At 41.8% G+C, this 20,264-nt stretch overlaps 1 protein-coding gene across 1 annotated transcript in view; it reads left to right on the forward strand.

Moving 5' to 3' along the window:
- The window catches only part of NTRK2 (neurotrophic receptor tyrosine kinase 2), a 393,599-nt gene that overhangs the window by 205,375 nt on the left and 167,960 nt on the right, over positions 1 to 20,264 (forward strand). The window contains exon 12 of the mRNA XM_052644926.1: positions 14,973 to 15,020. Within this exon, the coding sequence (XP_052500886.1) occupies positions 14,973 to 15,020 (48 nt within the window). The remainder of the gene's footprint in view (positions 1 to 14,972; positions 15,021 to 20,264) is intronic.

Genomic DNA, 20,264 nt, shown 5'->3' on the forward strand with positions numbered 1-20,264 from the left:
CACAAACAGGCAGCTGCAGCTCCTTGGAATTCAAAACAGCAACAAAGGGGCTAGTTAAATATTTGAATAGCTAAAGTATATGTCTATTCATTCCCATGGAAATTGCTAAAATAGGCTGTCCTCCCATCTCCTGAAGAGTCAAAGTCATTGAAAACCCAAAGCTTTTCATCCTGTCAAACAAGCCTTTGAAGAACAGGACATTTACATCTCCATAACAGGCCGATTCAACATTAGTGGTAATAAAACTTGGATGCGTGGAAGGACTCCAGAATGCGGTACCCATTTACTCTAGCCTCTGGGGCTGCAGGACTGACTTACTGACAATTATATGACTCTTGCTCCTTCCCTGTTTTAGTTGGGCATCTTACAGTTGCCTTTAACAATACTCCCTGACAATTTACTCCCTGACACCATCAGGAAGTAAATACCAAGCTCTAGATATGGCTTGATCCAAGGCCCAAGCACTGATTGGCTTGATTCAAAGACAAACTTTTCTCTCATGGTTGCAGTTCATTCAGTCCTGATGCTAATCCCTCCAAATCCCATCTGAAAAGGGATCACTTCTGTCAACCTTTGTACATGCATCCCAGACTTGATTTTGTTCAGACTCACTTTAGTCACATGCCAATTCTTGAGCCACACAATGGGCAGGGAATGGAATTATGAATTTTTGTGTCTGAGCCATTAGTTCCATCTTGAATCAAATTGGCTGTTTTGGGGTAGGTGGATAACCAAATGAAAATCATGACCAGTTGAGGACAAGGAAGTGGATACAGGGTGGCAGTCCAAATAGCGATAACAACGGCAAACAAACAAACAAACAAAAAAAGCCAACAAACAAACTGGACTAGTCTGTGCAGGGCACCACAGTGCAATATCAGATTGGGTGGCTTAACAAAAAGCATTTACTTTCTCACAGCCCTGGAGCCTAGAAGTCCAAGATCAGGTACAGCCAATCAGGTTCCTGACAAGGGCCCTCTTCCTGGCTTGAAGACACCACCTTCTCACTGTGGCCCTGTGGACAAAAAGAAGACACCAGTCCTATGAGATTAAACTCCCACTCTTGTGGTCTCATTTAACCTCATTACCTCCTTAAAGGCCAAATACAGATATATTGGAAATTAGGGCTTCAGCATATGAATTTGTGGAGAAGGAAATAGAAACCCACTCCAGTATTCTTGCCTGGGAAATCCCATGGACAGAGGAGCCTTGAGGGTTACAGTCCATGGGGTCACATATGAATTTGGGGAATACACAATATAATTCAGAACACAAACAAAAATAATCTCTAATAAATTCTGTTTTAAGTGGGCTTTTATCCACCAGGATTCAATTGCTTGTATGATAATATAATCTGAGAGTAAACGTGCTTAGTTAGCTTCTAACAGATGCCTTGAAGAACACCCAGCCATGCTTCCACTCACGTTGCCTCTACTTAGTGGCCATGAATTAAGGGGCCAGGAAGTTACTAGTGACTGACATTTAGTCATGATTTTAGAACTATGCAAAAGTTTGAGACTCACTGGAAAAGAGAGCGTGTGCATTTTTAGAATTCATCTTTCAGAAGTGTCTTCAGTGAAAACTTATGAGCTCTACAATAATGGTGGAGACTTGAGCCTACAGAATTGGACACCCTGGCGAATAATTGTGTTATGGTCCAGCTTAATCACCCACACATTCCACCAGACCTGGCTCCAAGTGATCTTTGGCTGTTAAAATATCAAAGTTTCCTCTCCAATAATGAAGATTCCCATAGTTTGAAGACTCTGTTATATTAATTAAAGATAATTCCCTGCAACAAGTTCGGAAATGTGACAAACAGGACCAAAATCTTTGGAATGAAGGCATGGCCTTCTAAGGGGACTGCTTACAAGTTTGCAACTCTGAATTCTTTGCTTTTCTGTTTCTTGTTTCTCTTCTCATCTGTTAATTCATTCTGATTTGCACTGTCCCTCCCCCCTCCTTTATAGCTTAGTACAACACTTTTATATTTAGTGGTTCTTAAAGAAAAACATTTTGTTTCAGGTATTAGTTTTCGTTTTGCTTGTTTTATTTTTTAATTGGAGGATAATTGCTTTACAATATTTTGTTGGTTTCTGCTAGTGCAACAATGCGAATCAGCTACGAGTATACATGTCCCCTCCCTCTTGAACCTCCCACCCACCCTCCACCCTATCTCACCCAATTCTGATTTCTTCACGTGAATTACAATGAGTTTTTTTTTTAACTTTTTGTATTCTTTTATCATGAATATTTATACATTATGTATTTATGCACACACTTGCACATGCTTTAGAGAGTCCATGTGTGTGCATGTATTCTCTTAACCATACATATCAGAGTCTTTGAATAAAATAAAAGCCTGATATTTTTATAGATAAGATTACGTTTTAGTAAGATTCACTTGAAACTTTACTATTGTATCAGTTAGAATAGGCTAAGTGATGTTGTAGAAATAAGTAACCATTAAAACAGAGAAGATTATTTTCCCTCATACTCCATGTACAACACAGTGCATCCGAAGATGAGGTTTCATGGTCCATGGTGTTAGGATGAAAAGGAAGTGGAAAACTTATGACTGACTATTAAATATGTGTCATTTCTGTTCCCTTTGGTTTGTAAAAGCAAGTTATGTGGATTGGTGATGGTGGGGGTGGTGGTTTCTAATCCTCTGCTGGCCAGGGAGGAGAGGGAGCAGCCCAGTGTCTTAACACAACTGTGATCCCACATCACTCCAAATTTGGTTCTTGATCAATGAATCCAAAGGTGAAAAGTTGGAATTCATTTACCTATCCATTCAGTAAATCTTTATTGAGCACCTAAATTGTATCAGCATCTGTGCTCAGTGCTAGAAGTACAATGGAGATACAAGACAGAAATATTTTTGTTGCTCATAAAGAACTTCCAGTGAGGAGAAGTTACAAAAAGGAAGTAGATAATTAAAATTCAGAGTGAGATAATATGACAGGCAAAGAGCAACGTGCCTTGGAAATACAAAAAGTAGTGGTCATCAGTCCTTCCAAAGAACACCCAGGACTGATCTCCTTTAGGAGGACTGGTTGGATCTCCTTGCAGTCCAAGGGACTCTCAAGAGTCTTCTCCAACACCACAGTTCAAAAGCATCAATTCTTCAGCACTCAGCTTTCTTTACAATCCAACTCTAACATTCATACATGACTACTGGAAAAACTATAGCCTTGACTAGATGGACCTTTGTTGGCAAAGTAATGTCTCTGCTTTTTAATATGCTTTCTAGGTTGGTCATAACTTTCCTTCCAAGGAGTAAGCGTCTTTTAGTTTCATGGTTGCAGTCACCATCTGCAGTGATTTTGGAGCCCCCCAAAAATAAAGTCAGCCACTGTTTCCACTGTTTCCCCATCTATTTCCCATGAAGTGATGGGACTGGATGCATGATCTTAGTTTTCTGAATGTTGAGCTTTAAGCCAACTTTGTCACTCTCCTCTTTCACTTTCATCAAGAAGCTCTTTAGTTCTTCTTCACAAGCAGAACCATAAGGGTGGTGTCATTTGCATATCTGAGCTGTGGATATTTCTCCCGGCAATCTTGATTCCAGCTTGTGCTTCATCCAGTCCAGTGTTTCTCATGATGTACTCCGCATATAAGTTAAATAAGCAGGGTGACAATATACAGCCTTGATGTACTCCTTTTCCTATTTGGAACCAGTCTGTTGTTTCATGTCCAATTTTAACTGTTGCTTCCTGACCTGCCTACAGGTTTCTCAAGAGGCAGGTCAGTGACTGAGCGCACACACACTGCTTTATTAAGACTCAAACCCAAGCCTTGGAATCCAAATGCAGCTCCCATCCTCTCATATTGCATTGCCTAGCCCATGTGGACCAGGATAGCATTTTTTGGTGTTTGGGAGCAACAGAAAGTATGACATTATAGCTATTTCTTGAGCGGTATGAGAAACTGAGAGGGACCAGTGACAAGAACATTGGATAACATGAGAGAAGAGACTGTTACACTGACAGTGAGCTCAAACAGGCTAAGTTTTCTTTTTAACAGGATTTGGGGATAAATTCCACCTCTGCTGGGCTATGACTTATGCCAATGTTTCTCCGTTAAGGCACCCTCGATGTTCTAAGACTTAAATTCTTCGTTGTGAGGTGGACTGGCCTGAGTACTGTTGGCTGTTTACCATCATCCCTGGCCTCTACCCACCGCATGCTAGAAGCACACCTCCTCCACCTCACCCTTCCCATGGTGACAAACCCAAATGTCTCCAGACGTTGTCCAGCTTCCACTGGGAGGCAAAAATTCAAAGAATCCCTGACCTAGCCAGTCAATTTTGATTAGTTTCCAGAATAGCAGTGGATCTTAAAGAGCACAGTGGGCAGTTAGTAGGAAACACAAAGGAAAGAAATGCAGTTAACATCTTATGGATTTGACTTTCTTCCACTAACAGTGTGTAACCACCTCTAGTGATGTTAAGCAGGAAGTGGATGGCTGATAGTTAATTCATGTCACTGGTACTGCATTTTCAACAATGGGTTTTCATTTTGTTCTATTTATGGTTATTTTATTCAATTATTTTTATTCAGCACCCAGCTTTATAAGTGTATATAATCCTATTATGTTCTATTCCATTACAGGAGCTTCCTAATAGAAGAGCACATGGTAATAAAATTAAATAAACATCTTAGCTATTGTATCAGCCTCACACATTTCCTGACCTTGGCTGGATTCAAGAGTCTTGGTGTGGAATGAGGTTGACAGTGGGTCACTGGAAAGAAAGGCAAAGGTCACCACATCCCAAGACTAAAGAGAAGGATTTGAATACAATTGAAAATATTTTAAAGTGAGATGGCTAGAAATGCTGCCATCCTCCTACTCCTTCCAAAATTCCACAATAAAACCACAAAAAAATTCCTACATGGTGCTTTGAATTAGCTTCAGTAAATGTTGGTTTAGAGAAACTGAAAAAAGAATTTGCATGCTATATTTATATATATGCATAAATATGAATATAACTATGAATCTATAGCAACAATTGCAAAAGCATTTTCAAATTCATGTCCTATGGTGACAGTTTTTGTGCAAGGAAGAGCAGAAAGCACGTTTTGGCCTCAATTGGTGAAGGCACCGCAGACAGGTCTGAACAAGTCGGCTCAGGTCTCTGAGTCACTGTTTAGGTTTTCCATGGAAATGAAAGCTCAGGGGAGTCTGACATAAAGTGTTTGTCAGACTCTATGGGTTTGTCACTCTCTTTGAGGCCACTAATATCACTTCTCAAATGATGAAACTTAGCCAATTTTCCTCCCGAAAGACTTGCTCCAAGTGCTTACTAGTGTTGCTTTGCAGAGAGAAGGGAGTCTGGGGTGAATCTGAGGCAGTATTTCTTGACTGTGAAGACAGTATTAGGGAAATGTTGTGTGTGTGCAACCAGACATCCCCTGTCTTCCCTGCAGGGAGCTTGTGACAGCTGAAAAAAAGTGTTTATAGAGTGTTTTGAGCTCTCGCTGAGGTGGGACCTCAGAAAGGCAAAGCTTTAATATGCCTCTCTTACGTTTGTCAACTATTCCTAGTAAACAGAGGCTGCTTCTGGGTTTCTCGAAGTTCCAAGTCTAAAACTAACCCTTTGGAATTGTAGTTTCCTTTTTTTTTTTATCCACTCAGAGTAGATAGTGTGACCTCCTGTGTTAAAGAATAAACCTTCAGAATTTAGAACAGATTAAAAAAAAACCCAACACTTTGTAATGTTTGTGAATGACAGACGTAGATCAAATGAATTTTCTTTGAAATAGTCTACCTGTTCAAAATGAAAGAGGAATGTGGTTGGCAGCATTTTGTCTTCAAAATTAAATGTTTGAAGGGGAAGAGATCATTTTGCCACATTCTGAGCAAGTCTGTTTTGTCTATTCTCACTTGAGGCTTCTGAACCTTAAGTCTGTAGGATACAAAAATCACTTAAGCTTAATTTTATTATTTTTTTTAATGCTGGAATAGAAGCTGACCAATTTTCCCTAATTAAAGTAATATCTAATCTCCAGTAAGTGTCCTAACATCTAGCAAGTATTCAATAAGTACCATTTTTTTAAAAATTGCTTTTGCAGAGCGCAGGCTCTTCTGACAAGATGAGGAAATAGTGACCCCAAAGCATCTGAGTATTATTTAGCAGGAGGAAATCTAGGCTGGTGGACAGAGTGCTTTTCTTTAAATTGCACATGATCTCACAATCCCAAAATACCCATGCTCAGGAAAGCTATGGAAGGCCAAGTGGCAATTTATTCCCAGTCATACATGCCTGATGAATAGTATTATGGATTGCTAGGGCTCAAATGGACCTTTGATGCCACTTTTCAGCCCCTGTCTTCATGGAGTAGGAAGCAGAGCCCGTGAGGGAGAGAAATGACCCACCTAAGGTTATGAAGTTTTTTTCTTACAGCATCTAGCGAGACCTCGCACCTGACATCTTCATCCCAGCATCTTTATTCCACACTCCTGCCCAGAATGCTGGGTTCTGGGTATTGGTCACTTTTTAAATACTTTTTTGAGATTCCTTGGTGGGGGGTGGGGCTGCAGGTAAGGGGAATAAATTAATCAAGAGGGCAGCAAATATACTTGCAAAATATTGTTGTTTTTATGTTGAGCATATAATTTGCCTGTTGATATTTTTACTAGACTTGCAGTCCTTCCTACTGTTATGCTTTTATTTATTTATTTTTTTAGTATAAAGTTTTTTATTTTTTTAATTTTAAAATCTTTAATTCTTACATGTGTTCCCAAACATGAACCCCCCTCCGACCTCTCTCCCCATAACATCTCTGTGGGTCATCCCCATGCACCAGCCCCAAGCATGCTGTATCCTGCGTCAGCTTTTAAACATGATTCTTCTTGATAAGTATCTGTTAAGGGCCTGTTTTAGGCACTAGAGGTGGTGGTGAGCAACATAGACAAGATTTCTATAGCAAATCCTGTTTGGCACCCCCAACAGGTCCTCCCAGGTCCCACCATCCTGTGCTCGCCCCCATGTCTTGCTCCAAACACTGGGAACTCTGCCCCAGGGCTCTCTCCTAGCAGAATGACAAATGGTGGTTGGAAGGCAAATGACACAACTTCCTCATGTTTTGGTAAGAAACACTGTGAGATGCATTCTACACCCTGTCCCCAAGCACTCAGGGATTTGAGCTCTAGTTGTCCCCAGTGTAACCCAACGGATAACATATCCACTCCAGGCTTCTTTATCTCCCTGTGTCAGGGGCTCTCGCCCCCTCTAGTGTTCTTGGATCCTTTCTAATAAACTGAAGGATTCATCACTTGAATCCTTGTGTCAGAGTCTATTTCAGGAGGGTGGAGCCTCTTCTAAGACAGTTACTGACTTCATGGAACTCAAGTTCTAGTAAAGGATAAAGACAAGAAATAATTCCGGAAGTGAGTCAGATTCTTTATTGGTACATCCTGAAAAGGAGGGCTCCTGGTAGCTCAGCTGGTGAAGAATCCACCTGCAGTGCAGGAGACCCCGGTTTGATTCCTGGCCTGGGAAGATTCCCTGGAGAAGGGATAGGCTACATGGGAAATAGATGGGGAAACAGTGGAAACAGTGTCAGACTTTATTTTTTTGGGCTCCAAAATCACTGCAGATGGTGACTGCAGCCATGAAATTAAAAGATGCTTACTCCTTGGAAGAAAAGTTATGAGCAACCCAGATAGCATATTCAAAAGCAGAAACATTACTTTGCCAACTAAGGTCCCTCTAGTCAAGGCTATGGTTTTTCCTGTGGTCATGTATGGATGTGAGAGTTGGACTGTGAAGAAGGCTGAGCGCCGAAGAATTGATGCTTTTGAACTGTGGTGTTGGAGAAGACTCTTGAGGGTCCCTTGGACTGCAAGGAGATCCAACCAGTCCATCCTAAAGGAGATCAACCCTGGGATTTCTTTGGAAGGAATGATGCCAAAGGTGAAACTCCAGTACTTTGGCCACCTCATGTGAAGAGTTGACTCATTGGAAAAGACTCTGATGCTGGGAGGGATTGAGGGCAGGAGGAGAAGGGGACGACCGAGGATGAGATGGCTGGATGGCATCACTGACTCGATGGACGCGAGTCTGAGTGAACTCCAGGAGTTGGTGATGGACAGGGAGGCCTGGCGTGCTGCGATTCATGGGGTTGCAAAGAGTCAGACACAACTGAGTGACTGACCTGAACTGAACTGAACCCTCTCCAGTATTTCTGGGCTTCCCAGGTGGCTCAGTCTGTAAAGAATCCTCCTGCAATGTGGGAGATCTAGGTTCGATCCCTGGGTTGGGGAAGATCCCCTGGAGGAGGGCATGGCAACCCATTCCAGTATTCTTGCTTGGAGAATCCCCATGGACAGAGGAGCCTGGAGGACTGCAGTCCATGGGGTCGCAAAGAGTCAGACACGACTGAGCGAGTAAACACATGCACACGTTCTCTGAGAAAGAAGGGATGATAGTGAGTGAGAGTGGCTGAGAGAAACTCAGGTTAAAAGGCTGAGGTCAGGGCCCCTCTGAAGTGTGATAGTTGCCCTGAAAACTGAAGGATGAGAGGTGGTTAGGTGTGAAGAAAGCCTGAGCAGAGGATTTGGGGAGGAGGCGGGGAAATGTGCAGAGTGTGCAGAAATAGGAAAGAGACCACTGTGGCCATTTCCTAGGAGATGGGAGGGTAGGGGAGCCCACATGGTACAGGACTCTAGTCATCATCAGAAGTTTATACTAGATGTGACAAGAAAGCTTTATAGGGTGTCCATTGGAGGAATGCAATAATCTGACCAATACTTGAAAATATTATTCTGGCAGCTCTGTGGAAAAGAGGTTCAGAGGGGGCAAGAACAACCAAGCAGGAGACAGGGAAGAAGGTCCCTGTAGAAGTCTAAGTGGTAGATGACAGATGGTTCTGAGCACCTGATTCAACAGTTGATAAGGAATATAGTTAAACAGAATTTAGAGAATGCAGAGTTGTTGTTCAGTCACCAAGTCTTGTCCAACTCTTTGCAACTTCATGGACTGTAGCCCACCTGGCTCCTCTGTCCCTGGGAGGCAAAAATAGTGGAGTGGTTTGCTATTTCCTTCTCGAGAGGATCTTCTCAACCCAGGGATCTGAACCCATGTCTTATGCATTGACAAGCGGATTCTTTATCACTGAGCCACCAGGGAAGCCCAGATGTGGAGAACTTATGCAATTAAACTTTTGTCTCTGAAACGATTTATATGTATTTCATTGGTTCTTAGCATTTTGCAGTGAAGTACCTTTTTCAAATCCAAGAAAATATGTGGATTTTCTCTCCAGAAAAATACAGATATACATGAAATGTGATTTTGAATTTGTGAATTGGAATTTAGAGGTCATGGGGTCAGTTAATAACTGTGTATGTGTGCTGTGCTGTGCTAAGTCGATTCAGTTTTGTCAGACTCTCTGTGACCCTATGGACTATGGCCTGCCAGCCTCCTCTGTCCATGGGATTCTCCAGGCAATAATACATGCCCTCGTCCAAGGGATCTTCCCGACCCAGGGATCAAACCCACATCTCTTATATCTGCTGCATTGGCAGGTGGGTTCTTTACCAGTAGAGCCACCTGGGAAACCCCACAATACACATACTTTTCTTCAGATTTGTCAATTGGAGGTGTTCAGTGTTACTTTTCTTAATAACAGTGAACATAAGTCACACTGGAAATTTGAGGGAAGGGAAAGGATGGAGCCAATGGAGGCTGGTCAGGAGGAATCTGGAACCCTTTGGAACTGTGATTTAACTTAAAGTGAGCCCTCTTGCTGGTCTGTGGAGATGGGACTTATATAAAGGTTGTGTCCTTAAGTAAAAGATTAAGTTAAATCGAAGTGGAAACTTGGCCCCAAACTACATTGTTCTGTGCCCTGTGGAACTGGAATTAATTTGAAGCAAACTATTACTCATTCTGATTATGTGTCAGTTGGAAAGAGAGATGATTGTATCATCAACAAAGCGATCCTTTTCTTTCATTTCCTTTCTAGTGCAATGACCAGTCATCCTACTTCTTTGTGTGAGGTGACGGGCAGTCAGCTGCTCACCCAAGCACTATGGAGTGTGCTCTGGGCTGAACACTTCCCTGCAGCCAGGCAGCCCATGGCTCCTCTCTCACCGGTCCTCCAGGGAATGGGTGTGGCCACAAGAAGTTGGACGTGAAGTGCATTTTTGTCAGTGAATCGTATTTTCCCATGTGCTTCCATCATCACAGCATTAGAGATGCTTTTCTTGGGGGTGGAGGGTGATGAATCTTGCCTTGAAATATAGAGAAATTTCAATAATAAAATTATAAAGAAATTTCAATTGACAACACAGCAAATTTTAATTCCTCCAGAGTTGGAAGAGTTGCTTTCCCTTCTAACATATAAAAACAATTTTTTCCTGAAACTTACAAATCACAACTCCATAAATGACATCCTCTTGAGATCAGAACCCTTCTAACAATCACATTTAGTGTTTGTACCATTCAGCACCACAGGGAAGATTAAATTTCTTCCACTTTGCCTGTTTCTCCCTCCTTTCTCTGATTCTCTCCCTTACATCCTAAATATTTCGTTTCAACCCATAAATTTTAGTTTTCCTTTGAGAGACATTTGAAAAGCAATCTTTATGGCTATTTATTTTATTTAGTTTGGGTCTCATTTTAGAGCTGTGCTATTTTCTTTTCTATCTTCCTTTTCTCTGCATGAGGAAAAACTTTCTAGAATTTTCTTCAAGAGAGATGGATTTAATTGGTTAATTTCATAATATAGAGTCTTTGTTGGTCTAGATTCCAAAAGAAGGAGTTCCTTTAAGCTTGCTGCAACTATATTTGCTTTTGAAGGAGCCCTTTATGTGGCAGTGAATAAAGTGTCTCTTTATTAAATAGAAAATAAATGAATGTTTGGCAGGACTCTATTCCCAATGGGTGAAACATTGCAGGAAATTGAGAAATTGTTTCTTTTTGGCCTCATGGGAAAGTTTTGCGGTTGACGTTTAGTATCATGGTTTTAAGACTACTGCTTAAATTCATCAAGAAAAAGTTGTTGAACAAAGGACAGCTTTTGGAGGGGAGAGAGGTATCAATGTGATAGTGCTCGGCCTGGTCTGTTAAATTTTCCAAGAACTTTGGCATATGGTCAAGGATATTACATTCTCTCTTACATAATAATTGTGTTAATGTTAAAAAGAACTTAGAAATATTTTAGCAATTTAGGAACAAGCTTGTTAAAAGTTAGCCTCAGTTGTACTCTTTAATTTGTACCTGCCAAAAAGAGTGTTTTGCATGATCAAAGAAGAAATGTGTCTCAGTTGCAGCCACTAGCCTCTGTTCTCATTGGACTCTGGGTTCTGGTTAAACTTGGTCAGATCCACTGGCCACCTGATGCAGAGAGCTGACCTGAAAAGAGCCTGATGCTGGGAGAGATTAAGACAGGAGGAGAAGGGGATGACAGAGGATGAGACGGTTGGATGGCATCACTGGCTTAACGGACGTGGGTTTGGGCAAACTCCAGGAGATAGTCAAGGACAGGGAAGCCTGGCGTGCTGCAGTTCATGGGGCTGCGAAAAGTCAGACATGACTTAGCGACTCAGCAACAACAACTTTGAGCTCTAGACCTGAGATTCAAACCCTAGAAGTCTCTCTCTTAGGTTTTCTCCACATGCTGCTGGTGCCTAGGTGCTCAGTCATATCACATTATGACTCTGGAATGTAACCCACCAGGCTCCTCTGTCCATGGAATTTTCCAGGCAAAAATATTTCCTACTTCAGGAGAGTCTTCCAAAAGTTACCTTATTTGGGATTTGTGCCCCATACCCACACTGTGAGTTGAAACCCCTAAGCCTATTTCTCTGTCAATTTCCTTGGAGATATTGGGCAGCATCACCATGTGTATTGTTGTCTAAACTCAAGAATATCTTTGTCCATTTCTGATACTCTCCTCCTCTACTTACAATGTCCAAGTCCTCTTGATTCCCTTAAATAGACCAGACAGCAGTCCCCATCTTGTCCCTGTCTCATTTCCCTACTACCAGGCTCAGGTCATGATTTTTTCAGGCTCTGATTTCTGTAAAAGCCTCCTCAACCAGTCTCTTGCCCTCAGTCTTTCTCTAGTATCATCTTGTTTCTATCCTGCAACCCCTTTCTAAAACTAATTTTGATCTTGCTTCTTCCTGGCCTAAGGTTGGTTGATTGGTTTCTAGGGTCTACCTGCAATTTCACCATAGATTCCAAACTCTTGGCTTGGCCCTTATTTATGTGTCTCAGCATTTTTTTTTTTTTTCCCCTCTTTCCAGCTGCATCAGCCCCTTGACAAATATGATGCTTCCCACTCTGGTCATAACTGAACAATTCACAGTGAAAATATACCCCTCTGCTTTTTCCCATTCTTGGTGAATTTTAGTCTGTTGTCAAGAAGCCAGAGAACTCTTCCCCCACAACTGCCTCCCCACCCTGCCTCCCAGATTCAGCTAGATATCCCTCCTTTGAGTTCCCAAATACCCCTGATGTTTTTCTAGGAGAGCTGATCCTTGATCTTAATCTCCTTGAGGGAAGACCATGCAGTTCTTTATTCTTGACTCTTCAAATATGCCTGCTGAAGAAAAAAATGAGGAATGAATGACTAATTCAAGTGTTTTTCTATGTGTAAAATTGGATCCTAATTATGACATTATAGTAGTAGCAGTGTTAGTCACTTAGTCATGTCCAACTCTTTGAGATTCCATGGACTGTAAAATCACCAGGCTCCTCTGTCCATGGGATTCTCCAGGCAAGAATACTGGAGTGAGTTAGTTGCCATTCTCTTCACTTTGGCTAATTTTGGTTATTTGGAGGGTTGGAAAAGCAATTATGAAAGAAAAAGTTCTGGATTTGGCATCAGAAAGCTAGGTCCCCGCTCAGTCACTAATAACTGTGGCTTTTGCTAAGCCTATCAGCCAGTTGTTCTGAGTCAGTCTCTTGTCAAGGAGTAGGGGTTTATTATAAGATCTGGCTGAGAACCAGGGGAGAAGAGTCTGCGGTGGGAGAGGAACCTGGTGAATTACAATGACTACACAAGTGGTATCTGCCTTACTCTCTTTCTTTTTATACCTGTAGTTCTCCCTACTGCACCTATGCCAAACCCCAGCCTAGGACATGTGGGGGGTGGGGGTGGTGAGTGGTTTCATGTGGCAAAGATGGGAGGCAGTGTTTGTTCAATTAGTTGAAGACCTACCAATGGCAGGATGGATATCAGAAATGGTTCACCCTTAACTTTCCTTTTGGAAATACACAGTCCACCTTCTTATTCACTGTTGGTGAAAGTAAGATCACATGTAGTGAGAAAACAATTAGATAATGTGCATTGAGAACCTTAACAGTATTTCCCCATTTTGACCCAGTAATTCTATTTCTGGAATTTATCTTGAGGGAATGATCTCTCAAAATGGAGATGGGAGCACCTAAGACATACAAGGATATTCCTAGAAGTTGTGGTTATGACACTGGATAATGGACAATAATCTGAAATGGGTAATCTGTGAGGGGCACTATGGCCTTGCTCTTCAGTGGGTGCTCAGTAAGATAGAAAGATGATTTTGAGAAAATACTCAAGTGAAAAAAGAGTCCAAATATTTAATCCATGATGATAATTAAAACTAAGTAAATCAAAAGAATATAGAAAAACAAAAGTGAACATTAGGAAAATTCACTCTGTTTTGAAAGAGATTAGTTGTAACTAAAAAATCCATAGGCCTTGCTACACTGAGGACCCAGTAAATGAGGTCACTGTTTTCATGCAAACGAATCTTTCTTTAGCATTGGGTAGAGGCCAGGCCTTCTCTCTGCCTTTTAAAACCTGGAAAAAAGCATTCAGAGAAATACCAATCAGAAGTAAAAACTGGTTTACAGCTGAAATTGTAGAATACCAATAAAGGAAAGGCTTAAATGTACTTTAAAACGATAGCAATCGTGACAACTTTGTAAGGCATTTTTGAGTGCGCAAAGAGTTTTTATATACATTTTTCATTTCCATGGGCTCTTTTCTTATGTAGTCTTTTATCCTAGCTGCCTGTAAAAATCACTGCAGATCTAAGGAGCTGAGAAACACAGTTACTACTTATTTGGGCTCCATTCTCTTTATCAGACATAGTTGGGGCTCCATTACCTTGGGCAAATTTGGAACAGGGAGGCCTGACATGCTATAGTCCATGGGATCTCAGAGTCAGACACAACTTAGTGACTGAACAACAAACCCTTTATTGGCCTCTTATCCAGAGATTTCCCTGCTGTGCTGAATTTACTTTGAACCCAGGGGAAACTACCTAGAAGGGAACAGTGGGGCCCAGGAAGCAAACAGGCATTTCACTGTGGCTTTCTTCACTGAGGACCTCCAAACACTTGGTAGACCTTTTCCCTCACATGCCTCTGGAGCCTTGTGCTACAAAGAGGCACGAAGCTGCTGGGAGCTGCCCACCATCACACAGCAAGTCGGTTGTGGAATCTATGTACAATCATGATCCTCTTTCTTTCTCTTGAATCCCCATCCAGCCTGAGTGTCAGTTCTCCCATGCGATTTCATGTTCTTTTTTGTACTGCTTGTCTTTGCTCCAGAAAAGATCTGTTTTCTTTGATTATTTCCCTACATGTCCGTGGTTGAGAACCAGGGTGTGTTTGCCAAATGCACTGTGTTGCTTTCACCCCGGCAGTTCCCTGTTTGATGATTTGATACTTAGAGGAAAGAGAGACAGTGAGGAGGAAAATCTGCTCAGTGCCTTGAACCCTGGGTTTTGGCCATTTTTCGTGAAGACAGCCTCTTGCCGCCTCTTTTCTGATCCCAACCTCCCTGTTCTCAGGACGAGAAATAAATCTTTACTCAAAAACCCAAGGGTTTGTTTCCAGGTGTTTGAGGGGAAGCTTTGGTCCCCAGTGGAGCTTTTTGGGGGAGTTTGTTATTTCACTAGGGATAGGGCTGAATGCCTCTGGTTTACGCTTCTCTTTCGAAGTTTATTTTATGTTTTGTTGTGGTTTTCAGATTTCTCATGGTTTGGATTTGGGAAAGTAAAATCAAGACAAGGTGTCGGTAAGTAGTTCCCACTTCTCTGGATAAGTAATGAGTTTGTGTTGTTTAATTAGGATGAAACTGCTTTGACCTTCTTTATTAATACTTGTTGGCCCTTGATTCTCTTTCTGTGATCCCAATTTTTGTTTTGCCGAATCAAGAGGTCTAGAATTTTCCAAAAAAGGAAAATTGACTTCAGTAGCTCGTTTTGCGTTTTTGACATCAACTTGTTTTGTCCTATGAGGAAGTGTGAACTGTGGTCCAGATCTAGCTTGTGGCTGCATTTTAAAGGTTAAGGGAATAAAATGCGACTGTACTCCAACTCCACGTATAGCAAACAGTTGGCTGAATATTCAAGTCTGGGCAAGCTTGGATCTTAACTTTCTTCCATTGGCCAACATGTAATAAATTTCTGAATTGGGAAATCAGCTGTTCATTTATGACCACTTCTCTTTCAAAGCAAGACTCTAAAGTCCAGACACTATGATTTGTGCTTGATTGCATTCTGCTCCTTACATTCAGACTATGTGCCGGCAATTGAAAAGCAGAGTTTGTAGCTACCAAATGAGTGCAGATAATGTATCTCATCACTAGGATTGGAATCAGGTGTGATCTCCTAGGGCCTCTAATTTGTTCAGTATTTTCTATGGCTACAGAGACAATGAACAGGAATTGCTTAGAAGTCATGAAAAAACACTATCTTTACATCTTGCCTGTGCATTTCCAAGATCTGGCCCCATCTTGACTATCTGTTGGTTAGCATTTTAGCAAAGTTGGTTATAGGGAAAACTGTAAAATAGGGAAAGCGTACCAGGGTCAGTCTTCTAGTTCTAAACCATTCACCTATTGCGTGTTCATCCCATCCGTACAAAGAAGCCTGTTTCCTTTCCCTTGTCGAGCCTGATAGCAGATCTTTCCTAAAGGATAGTCTTTCTTAGTGTCTGTCCAGTGATCCAAAATATTGCACTGGCTGGGCCCAGAGGTGGCAGACACTGAGCCAGAGGGGGCCTGATGGGGGAAGTCATCCTGACCCTTAACTTGCCCCAGGAATTCCAAGGCTAAAGCTCTTAACCAGCAAAGAGAAGGTGGAATGTGTCAAAGTTGGAACATTAAGTGCAACCAGCTCAGGACTTGTCTGCAATGACCTGGGGCAAATTTCAGATCCGGCTCATCATAGGCGATTTGCCAAGATATTGCTAAGATAGCAGAGAGAAGATTGCCTGCCTGTGCAATCTTGAAGGCCTTTCCAGGGCTTTGTGCTCACTCTGTGTGTGGTTGTGGTGAAGAGGGGAATTGAGTGATAAACTCTCCCACAACAGTGCTGTGAGATGAGGTCTTTCCTCCACTAAACAGCAAATCATTGCAACCATGTGAATGTTTTCCAGGCCAGTTTGCTTTGTAGAGAGCCACTTATTCCCTGTAAGCTTGAAAAACCGGGCTTCATCCTTTTAGGCTACAGCTGAGGGAATTCTTCAGAATTCTTATTCTTTCAACTACAATTCATCAGAGGTGCTGCTGCTTTGTAGGTTTTGTTATTATTCAGGTGTGTTGAGGCCAGTCAGGAGATGACTGCCACTGAAAATGTAGTTTGTTACTCACAGATCCCAAGAGAAGGGCAGATCACGCCATGGTGGGGACCATGATGCTGAAGAGGGCACGGGGTCCATCAGGAAGCAGAGGGAGTGAGGGTGAAACATAGACAAGAGCCTCTACTGTGGTTTCTGCAGAAAGGAATGGGTGAGGCAGGGTAAACAGGTTAGAATTGGCTGGGTTGAATAAGGGCAATGGGCTCTGGGATATAGGGACCGTCCCTAGTTGTCTGATCATGTGGCTCTGGGGTGATGGGGCAGGTGGATAGTGGCCTGGAGTGTGATAGCCTGATAAGGAATGTGGTTTGGGGGCATAGACTGTGGATAGGTCGGCTTATATCTGAAACATACTTTTGTAGGCAAGCACTTTATTATCTCTAGGAACTGGCAGTCCCTCCTCTGTCACCAAGGCCCTAGATGTTGAAGCAGCAGAATACAGAAAACAAAAGACATGTTTGATATGGCTATCTGATTAACAATAATCTGTCTCTCTCCTCGAAAGCATGTTGGCCTTGAGAAAAGGAAACCTCTTCTCCAGATGACCTACATCGATTCTTACCAGGGCAAAAAGGTCTCAGCCAGGCTTAAAAATGTCTGTAAAGTCATAAATGCCAGATACATTACTGAGCAGCTCTGGTAAAAGAAAAATGCCTCCTGGTACGTGAGACACAGTAAAATCAAAATGGGCTAAAAATGTTTCCAGGCATAGCTCCTATTTGTCAGCTCAGTAATTAGAATTATCTACCCCAAACTCAGCAAGCTGCACATACCCAGCAATTTAAAACTTCTTATTAATATTATAAGACATCTTTTCAAGTCCTCCTGTGAATTTCTCACATGCTGTGATATGCCCCCAATTCTTCTTCTGTCTGTCTTTTCTCAGTGTTTCTTCCACGTGCACAGACACACAACGAGACATCCATGATATGCACAGACAGGCTGCTGTCAAATTATATAGACATTCATCGTCTCCCCCGAGAGCTTTCCCCTTCCCGACTTTGCTGTGCTCCATTAGATCAAAATGTTCACAGAAAAATGGCTGAAACTCTGCAACCTTGCTAGCTGTATCAATCTTCCAGGATTTGGAACATCAATAATGAAACAAACAACACTTGAATTAACATGCCACTTGATAAATTGTTGAGGTTTATATGTTGTTCAAATTTGTCAACAGTGACCTTCTGGCAAAGTGAAAAGGCTTTTGAAAAATTACCTCTAGTGCTTTATACTGTTTCTGTGCTCAGAAAATTTCCCTCCAAACAGAGCCTGTTCCCTTAGGATCTGTTACCTCGGAGTTGGGGATTTTACTTAGCAAGGTGGGGGAAGGGTGCGGTGATGGGCGAGAAGCAGAGAGCAAGTCCCTTGGTTGAACTCTTTAAGTAAGGCTCTGCTGTGTACATGGCAGATGCTTCAGAGCCTGAATTCCTGGAGGAATTTCAACATTGTCTTCTAAGTATCAACGTCCTCCAAAATGATTGAATGCTATGGGAATGTGGATTGCCTGCCCTGGGCCAAAAGAGAATCAGAGACAAAGCAACTGGGATCAGTGCGTTTCTAATTGTTGCAGGGAATTCAGAAGCAAATATTACTGGCCTTCTGACAGCATGTGGAGTGTCTGAACATGACAACTCTTGCATTTCTGGGGGTAAATGTGCAGCCTGGAATCTGCTGAGAAATGCCTTCACTGCACTCTTCTCGGGCTCGGGTAATAGCATGCTTTGCTAACCTCGAAGGAGTGGACAGCTGAGCCAGGACTGGAGCGAGGAAGCCCATGGAGGGGAAGGTCTTATCGACAAGATGCAGAAACCTTAGCATAGCACATTTCCATTTTCCACCTCTGGGTTTAAGCTGTAGGTGATAGGGGCCTGTCAGAAAGCAAATCATGAAACAGGAATGGTTAAGAATATTAGCAAGAACTTGTCTGTATAGCTATTCTTGGCAGAATTTCCACTGTTTACAAACACCAGTGAGCTAGGCTCAGGATGAGCACAACCAGTGAGCTTCCCTTGGCTTTGAGTGTTTGGTGGCTTCTAAATTGGCTGTGTGAGAACTTGCTTGCAGAAGTAAGCCAGAGTGTATCATTAAAGGCAACTTAAATACACATCCCCTTGAGAGAATGCTTTTTTAAAATTACCTATAATAGCAGTTGGCTGCCTCCTACATAGTTTAAGACAGCTAGCTGGGGAATGTCCAGTTGTTATCCCTCCAAACAGTGATAATCCCCATATAAGAGAGAAAATGGATTTGGGGGGTTGGGGGTGGATTACTGTGATATTTCAGAGGGTATTCAAAAATGTATGATATAACAGCTTTTGTTTCTAGAATTGCTGTGCTTCTTACATAAAAAGTTAAATGTGAAGGAGAAGGTAGAGATTGGATGGAGGTGCTGAGACATCCTGGTGGTTGGATGGACACACATGGCCTTGCTCAGGAAATAGGCATTCAGGCTTTCATTTCCCTGCCACACATTTGTCTTGGCTGCACATTGGATTTTGTCTTCTCTTTGTCTTTCCTCCATATCCTTTTCTTCCTATATTTCTCTTAGCTTATTATAGTAGCCCTGGCCACTGGGAGCCTTCTTTGGGACTTTGAACCTATTCAACATACTACAGAAACACATGTACTATATGTCTAGGGGACTTTGTCTACTTTTCTTGAAGGGTGTGTCTATCAAGAGCTCCTGAGATCTTAATTGTTATGAAGTTTTTAATGAATGTAGACCTTTATCTTTGGAAATGTGTTTTGGTTGCAAACATTATGGGTTTAGTGGTCAATGGATGAATTGTTTACATAAGACATAGTAGACTGTATTTATAGGCATATACATTCTGAGATTTTGGACTGTAAAGTTCAAATCTGGCATGCAAAAATGTTATGCTCATTGTTTTAATATAAAGATATCCATGTAATTGCTTTACAAATAGTATTATAGCTAAAGGCAAAGCAGGGAACATTGTTATTGGATTGATTCATTATTGCTATGAAAGTATCTTGTAGGCAAAAATGGTGTAGTCTCTGCGAAAGTGAACATAGTAACAGGACAGTCCAATGCACTTTTTGTTGACTAGTTGTAAGTTTTTTTTAGTAATTCATACATATGAAGCAAATTTTCATCAGAAGTTTCATTCAAAGCCTAATAAAGTAACAAAAAGATATCATTTTGCACATTTTACACATGTAAGTGGATGTAGAGGTACAAAAAGGTAAGTGATTTGTCCAAAGAGTGCAGAAAGGATCCAATCTTTGAACTCATAGGTCATCTTTCAGTACACTGTACAACAGGAATCCTAGATTCATGCCGGGAATTTCAATGAGTGTTCTAAAGATTTTCAGAGAACAGAGAGGAAAGCTGCATATCAAATTACAGGAGAAGGAAGTAAAGAAATTGAAACCCTGATACATTGCTGGTGAGGATATAAAATATGGAAAACAGTTTGGCAGTTCCTCAAAAGGTTAACCATAAAGCTACTGTGCATGCATGCTTAGTCTCTCAGTAATGTCCAATGCTTTGCAACCCCATGGACTGCAGCCTGCCAGGCTCCTCTGTCGATGGGGATTCTCTAGGCAAGAATACTGAAGTGGGTTGCCATGACCCAGCAATTCCACCCAAGAGAAATGAAAAATATGTCCACACAAAAACTTGCACATGAATGCTCATAGCCACATTATTCGTAAT

Source organism: Budorcas taxicolor, chromosome 8 (genome assembly GCF_023091745.1).
Source record: "Budorcas taxicolor isolate Tak-1 chromosome 8, Takin1.1, whole genome shotgun sequence".
In the NCBI taxonomy this organism is placed as follows: domain Eukaryota; kingdom Metazoa; phylum Chordata; class Mammalia; order Artiodactyla; family Bovidae; genus Budorcas; species Budorcas taxicolor.